This window comes from Schistocerca americana, chromosome 5 (assembly GCF_021461395.2).
Source record: "Schistocerca americana isolate TAMUIC-IGC-003095 chromosome 5, iqSchAmer2.1, whole genome shotgun sequence".
Classification (NCBI taxonomy): domain Eukaryota; kingdom Metazoa; phylum Arthropoda; class Insecta; order Orthoptera; family Acrididae; genus Schistocerca; species Schistocerca americana.
This window is the reverse complement of record NC_060123.1, coordinates 309,547,862-309,555,757: the sequence shown is the minus strand read 5'-3', so window position 1 is coordinate 309,555,757 and position 7,896 is coordinate 309,547,862. Positions and strand designations below refer to the sequence as shown.

Genomic DNA, 7,896 nt, shown 5'->3' with positions numbered 1-7,896 from the left:
GCACACCTCTTCTTGGGCTGTCTCACATATAGCCGCATTATAAATATTCCTCCATAAGTATTTCATCGATCATCACACAGCGCTCACAGTTACACACAGAGCACACAGCACAATCACAACTAACTGCCTGCCACAGAGAATTGCTCCCAAAGTTATTACAATAAAGTAAGTCTGTGCCCAATCAGTGCAGTTTCTCGTACAAGGACATGCTTTCCTTCCTTTCTTAACACACATTCTACTTTTCAGCTTAGTTTAACTTTCAGAATAATTAATTACACAAACAATATTGTCTGCAAAGACTGAAGCGCTCAGAGAGAAGTGACAATATTTATGCAAACAGTTCCTTATGTTACTGGTTACAGTATCAGAATAAAGGTGCATACTTTGAAATATTCGAGATCCTATTATGAACTGAAATGAATAACCTCACAAACCAAATTTATTCAATTTCTTTTATGTTTTGTAAATGATTGACTTTAAGTGTATGTTACTTTCTTGGCAATACTGTCATTACAAGCAGGTGAGGCAATGAAGGAGTTCTGTTTTAGCAAACACGTATTTACTATACAATGTCAGTAGGGTTGCCGGATCTCATGTATTTTATGAGGTCTCCAGTGTTATATCTATATTTTCTCCCATCTCCCATATTTTCAACAGGTTTCCTGTATTGTTTGATAATTTTTCCCTCGTGTTTCATGAAGCTGTATTTCTTTATTTATGCTACCATTTCTGTATCATCCAAATAATATTGATCCCAAATCAACAATCGATATTGTAGTGATGAGTAACAAATGGATTGATGTAAGAAATAGAAATTATGTTAAAATTATTGAGGCTAAATTACAAACAGTTACAAATTTCACCTTTTCTTGCAGAGTTTTTCAGTCATGTAAAATATGTCACGTTTTTGAATGAGTGCAAAGCAAATGGCAAATATGAATAGAGCTATCATCCTATGAAAGTTGCTGTAGCTAAATATTCGGTAAACACCAACAGTGCTACGATTCTATGAAAGTTGATACAGTTAAATATTACAGTAAATATGGGTAGTTATGAAAGTCGTTTTAATTAAACATTTTTGAGTACTATGTACATGTTCAGTAAAGATGCAAACATTTGGGGAAACACTCACTATTTGTGTACATTTTTGTATACAGTTGTATATAACGTTCTTCTAAAGGTACAACATGTCAATAATATCACGATGGGACTACTTTGGCCATCATTTCCAAAATTTCCCATATTTTTAGTTTCAAAATCTGACAACCTTAGAAGGTGAAATGAGGATGACATTGCTCATTGTATCCGCCTGTTCACTCAGGTGCCTAAGCAGTGTGGTAAATTTTGTGCTGTCATATGGTAATGTCACATGAAGTGAAAATATTGCCTACAACGACAAACCACAGGCTTGGTTTATCCAGCCCAAACGGGGGAAGGCAGTGCAATTAGGCTCTACATGTGGCACAATGTGGTACACAATAGGCGAGTTGGAAGACAAGGCACCTGTTTGTATGTGTTTAAAAGTGAACGAATTTGGGCGTGGCATGTATGACACCTCAGCAATGGAGGTGCAGGTGAATCCAGCTGGATAGATCGATGGGACTTGGAAGTAGCCCAGTTTATGATCGAAGTGGAGTCCATCATGAAATCATAGAGTAAGATTTCTGATACAGTCCACTGTTCATTAGCATTGTTCACTGGCTGAGCACTGTCGTGAAGTGTGTCATTACCATGGAGGATGTTTTCGATAGCCTCAGGTACCATAGCGTAAGAACTGCTGTCCGGATGTGCGAACTTCACAGCACAATGGTGGTAGGACATCAGTACTGTAGTTGCTGGTCGTCATAGGACACCAAATGAAGTGCTGCACTGTGGATGAGATGTGTGTTGTATAATAACGTGACCAGAATCCAAGTAAGCACTTTTTTTGATTTTCACTAAGGTGGTACAAACATGATACATCTGCACACTTAACGAACTGACAGTCAAAGATCGCTCACATGTGGTCTCAAAGGACCGCCAGCAATGTTCTTTTTAGTCGCAGAGTTCTCCCAAGTTCATACCCATGCGATACCCCCAGGTATCCTTGTACCTAACAGGATTCCACTTCTGGTGTAGTCAGTCAGTGCACGTTATTGGCCTCTTCCAGCCCTTAACATTTTAGCCAACTCTTGCTTAGAACCACATGGAGTTTACTGTTCACAACAATAACCGATTGGTGAAGCAGTGATAATGATCCTATATTTGCAATCATGATAACCATAACTACCTAATTGATTTGTCACTATGTTAGCTTTCTGGCCTCCTCTTGGCCACTGAGTTTACAAGTCACTTACTTCTTCCAGCCTCATGATAAATATTCACATTACTCTTAAAGTTTCTATAATATTCTGCTTATTCGCTTATTGTTAGGCTTAGGACTCAACATCCTTCATGCCACGAAAACGAATGGCACTGTGAGTGCTCACAAGCTTAAACGATGAGTACTTCTTCATCTAGGGACTTGAACCTATCACGTTGTTAGGGCCTACTAGCTACACAAACATATTACCAGTCTTTGTTGCACAAATATCCATAATTGGTCTTACTTTTAATCAAATCCAATACACCCAACAGATTTAACATTACATTCAAATATCCTGTTTTCCTTCAAAGAAACCAGTAAAAGATTTACAAGAATGAACACAACCACTTCCTTTTAAAACTAGCAGCCTTGAGAAGACTTATAATAATATAAACTTAATTTGAGATCTCAATGACGTCATCACATCCTTACCCGGTTAGTTGTAAGGCCAGGAAAACCATGTTCTACCATTAACTTACTCAACGTCAGTACCCAATACTTACTTACACAACCTGCGATATATAATACTTTGATTTTATCAGTCACGTTATTAGTTACTGTGGGACTCATCACATACGAAATGATTCTCGGTGCTTCTACACGAAAATTCACTACTTCCATCCGGATCTGGGCAATAGACAGACAGTCAGTCCCTCCCTCCAACAGTTCCGTTAAATAATACATCATTTTCTAACATATATTTGTAACTTGCAGATTTCCTACGTTAGTGCTAAGGTAAAAAATGGCTTCTGATGTGTACAAAGTCATAATGAATCCTACAGTTAATGCACGGTATTTTAAACATAGTTAGTGATACAGCTATTTTACCTAACTCTAGACTGGATAGACAATCGCTATTGGTTAGAGGAGTTTTACTTATGTCGTGCGCTAAACTACTTGATTATTACTCAAATTTCTGTGGTGATTATTAGAGAACCGGTAGTTTTCAAACAACATCGCAGGTTTCTACTTAATATTCCTTAAAAGTAGCTTGAGGTGAAATCACATGATACATACAATTAGTTTAATGATTTTTTTACGTATTGTGTCTGAAACAGGTAGCCCCAGCAAAGACGTTGAATCCGTAGTCTATATCATGGCAGTCTCGACGCTTTTATGTTAAGTCTGCTCGCCGATTGCGAGGTGCGATTGTCGATTGTTTTGCTGCTGCTGTTCCGAAGTGCAGTGTGCGAAGAACCGTGGTATATCTTAACATTTGTGTAGAATTACTGCTATTTGGATTGAGATTGTTTATGAAATCGAGATTGCGTACCCTGTGAAGAATACTTTTGTGGAGCTATGAATGCCCGTAAGTATTTGTCAGATGAAATATTTCAACCCGTGGAGAAATAGTTTTCTGCAGTGGGTGATTCGTCTTTTAGTCATGTCAGCGATAAATTAGCGAACATTCTTGTTTATTTTTGTTTATAACAAAAATCAAAGAGGAAAAATTGTTTACGTTACTAATGTAATTGTTTTCTCGCTGATGATAGTGCGTTTGCTTGGTGAGATTAAAAATGAACGTTGTTAATAGAATGGGAATGGATATGTATAAATACTCCATGTAGAGCAATCTCAGTTCTTTCCCATTGTGCATGTCGCTCTGTAGTATAACCAGCGTGTTTAATAGGACGAAACAGTAATTTTATTCTCCCATTTTGACACGTATACCATAAAGTGGAAGTAAAGTATATTCTGCGTCAAGAAACAACACAATTGACGGCTCACCTATACCTATGGCGGTACCGACCTTTCCATTAAGCGTATATGAAGCCGTCAGGTGTGTTGAGAGATTTTCTTTGTTATTGACGCGGTACGTTAGATTGTTACTGTATGCTACGCATTTTGAACCGTGTGCTTTGTATCTTATTAATTAATTTAATTGTGTAATTTGATTATTTGATCGTGTGAGTTGGAGTGCAGTGTGTGTACTTGTAATATAGAGCAGTGCTGACATTTTAGCTGTTGCCCAAGTGTGTTTCGCGCTTTAATTCTTATTTGAATGGAAATCTGTGTTTCCCGTGTAATATATCATCTTTGCTCTATAAATTTGTTCTGTCTTGATACGAAGATTGACTTATATTTGTGTAGTTTGGAAGGCAGTGGGGTAAGAATTACGTAGTATATCGCTTTTTGTAGTCTCTATAGTTAATAGACATGTTCGTAAAATGTATCAAATATACACTTCCGCGTCCTTCAATTATCTAATGTAGGTGTCCAGAAATTACACCACAGATCCAATTTTTATAGTGAAAAGGACGTTAAGTATGGCTCAGACGGTGACATCATGATATCCTAGAAGCTAATCCTTTATCACATCTTATATGTCACGTTCCAGTTTATTGGCTTCGCCAATTCACAACCAGATTATCACCTTCTGCTGTAACCTGGGTCTCAAGCTGCACCACGGGCAATTGGGAGTGGGGGTTGAGTTGGGGTCCACTGGCACACACTATATGGCAGTTCTGCACAAGTCAGTCTGTTTTTGTGCTCATGATGGTCTTCACAATTTTTCTGGTACATTGAAGATAGCAATATGGCCATTCTGCTTTGACCAGTGACATTGGTATTCTTATCATTGATGGTTGTAATGATGGAGACTAATCTGTAGCATAGTCAGAGGTCTATACCATGCTGAAAAGTTGCAGGTTGACAAATGGTATGACTGCTCTGTTTTGTGTGTTTCAATGTCAGTTGCATTGTTATGAATTTTTGGCATTCAGTATAATTATCTTTTAAGTAAACGTTGTGGATTGATGATTAAAGAAGAAAAACAAAGAAACTTTGCAATAATTGTTTTCAACAGGTTGCGTAGGCAAAGTTCAACTTTACATCAGTGTGACACATGTTATTTCTAAATGAAGTTATTGCTGCCTTCCTTTTGAACTCCCATGTTTTTTGTATGCATTCGGCATATCTGAGAGAGACATCTGGTTAAGAAGTTTGTGTATAGAACTAAGAAAATATGAAGGGAAGTTAATTTATGGTAATATCATTACGAAAAATGAATTTACCAAACTGTGAAATTAACTTATTTTACCGAAGCCCTGCTGCCTCTACCTAAAACTAGGCCCATTGTACATACAATCTGTTAAAAAAAAAAAAGAGAATAACTCACTCCAAATTCATATTCTGTGAAATTTATTGATTGAAATATTATGCTTTCAGAGGCGTGGACAGATTTCTTCAAAGAAGCAGGTCTTGGACCTGATGTGGCTGGAAGTTACGGCAATATATTTTTTATGAATAAAATAGAAAGAAGTCACTTACCGTACCTCAACAGAGAGGTCTTAGGAGAAATGAATATCTCAGTTCTTGGTCATATTCTTATGATTCTGAAACATGCTCGGCTAGTTAGTGATAGGGTAAGCATTTGTAGATGGATTCACTTTTAGAAACAAGAGTTCATATCTTGGTTGAATCATGTAGCTCCTTCTCATTTTTAAGATAATAAGTATGTTGAATAAGATGTTGGAAATCAGTTTTACATCAGTAATTTAGTAAACAAGAAAGTGGTACTTTGTAAGTAAACTTTTGAATTTGACTTACATGTGATATATCTTTCACAATTTAAATTTTTCTGTCTAAATGTGTGTGTCTCTTTTACCAGCAGTTAGTTACTCTGCCTAGATTTTAAAAATTACAGTTAATATTAATATTCAGAACTATTTAAGTTCCATTTATTTATTTGTTAGCAGCAGGGAACATATTTTGGCTTGTTAATTTGATATACTGGTATGTGATAAGGTGCGGACAGTTCTGTTATATGTAATTACTGTCCTTAATGAAACACAAAAGTATATGAGTAAAGGCTGCTGTAACTCTATGTAAAGGAGGTGACTTGTTTGCATAGCTTTCTCCTCCCATCTCTCTCTCTCTCTCTCTCTCTCTTCCCCCCCCCCCCCCCCCCCCCCCAACCCTCAACCGCCAAGTCAGGCATTAGCCTCGGAGGAGGAAAGAACTCTTTGTTTATAAAATGATGAAAACTGCCCATGCACTATTTATTACTACCTTAGTACATAGAGATCCGGGTAGGATTAAATAAATGCTATTGGAGCAGTAGTCCCCCTACCGAGCGAGGTGGCGCAGTGGTTAACACACTGGACTCACATTCGGGATGATGATTGTTCAATCCCGCATCTGACCATCCTGATTTAAGTTTTCCGTGATTTCCCTAAATCGCTCCAGGCAAATGCCGGGATTGTTCCTTTGAAAGGGCACAGCCTACTTCCTTCCTCGTCCTTCCCTAATCTGATGAGACCGATGACCATGTTGTTTGGTCTCTTCCCCCCAAAAAACCCAAACCCTTATCATAAACCTTGGGAAAACTGAACCTATAAAGACGTCCTCTTGCTGCAGAAAATATTTCTTGCATCAGAGGTGGCTTATATCCATCAAAATAATTGTAGGACCGCAAGAACAAGATGAGAAAGTAGGACAAATAACTGGACATACATACACTCGGTTTCTCCTGCTCTGTTCATGAGAACAGGGAAGTGAATGACTAGCAATGATGTAAAGTATCTATCACTATGCGTTGCACAATTTCTTTTGTATATGTATTTATGGGCAAAGAATCGACTGGTAATTGTGTCCATACCGTAGGTTGAGTTAACAAATAACTGTGACAATCTTTATGCTGCTCCCCCCCCCCCCCCCCCCCCCCCCGCCCCCACTGTTCCAATTAAGGAGAAAAGTAATAAACCCCAGTAAGATCTGTGCTTTTGACCCTGTAAAGGCCTTCATTCTCGTTTTGCTCAAAGTTCGTTTGCAGCACAACACAGTGATGTGCGCGCACCATAATTTTATTCTGTGTACTTCACAGCTACTATGAGTATTGTGCATGAAAATTCTGTTGATGTTCATGTAAGATACAGACTTAAGGGTCATTCCATGTCAAGTCACCCAGGACTTGACACCAACCATGTCAGATTTTGATGAAACTTGGTACAATCACTTCTTTTATCATTCTGAAAGCACTTGTAAAAATTTTTTGCTCTCTCTCTTATAGCTTTTTTTAAATAAATTTTTAATGTTTTTAGATTTGGCGTTGTTTCAGCAATCGGAAATCGTAACTTAAACGTGTCCTCACAACTAAAAAAAATTTGTATATTAAAGAACACTCAAGATATCAGTATGAAATTTTGGAATAAGTTTGTGTATTGTGCCTCAATGTTAAAAAAAGTACCATAAAGATGTATTAAATCTTCCAAATGAAAAAAAATTTACAAGGGGGTGGTTTTTTTTTAGCTAACGGATGTTTAGTTTTACAAAAACTGCAATATCTAGAGTCTCAGACCTGGTAGAAAGCTCAAATTTGTTTTAAAATACTCTTAATTGTATAGGCTATTAGATAAAAGAAAAATTATGTTGGCTTTTTAACCTGTTTAATAGTTATCTAATTTTTAAAATAATATTAATTATATTTTAAAAATTAAAAGTACCAAGTGACTTAGACACACACAATAAGTTTTTGTCTTCTTGGAGTAACAATGTTCGCTTGTATTTTGTTTTGTTACTCCTGTGTTTTGAAGTAAAAAATTATTGCAGTG

At 37.1% G+C, this 7,896-nt stretch overlaps 1 protein-coding gene across 3 annotated transcripts in view; it reads left to right on the top strand.

Moving 5' to 3' along the window:
• The first annotated feature begins 3,464 nt into the window (after positions 1–3,464).
• The window catches only part of LOC124615979, a 121,201-nt gene continuing 116,769 nt past the window's right edge, over positions 3,465–7,896 (top strand). The window contains exons 1-2 of one of the 3 annotated variants that reach the window (XM_047144182.1): positions 3,465–3,653; positions 5,513–5,709. In XM_047144182.1, coding sequence (XP_047000138.1) covers positions 3,644–3,653; positions 5,513–5,709 — 207 coding nt within the window. In that variant the 5' untranslated portion in view covers positions 3,465–3,643. The remainder of the gene's footprint in view (positions 3,654–5,512; positions 5,710–7,896) is intronic. The other 2 variants (XM_047144184.1, XM_047144183.1) reach the window with 2 other exon arrangements.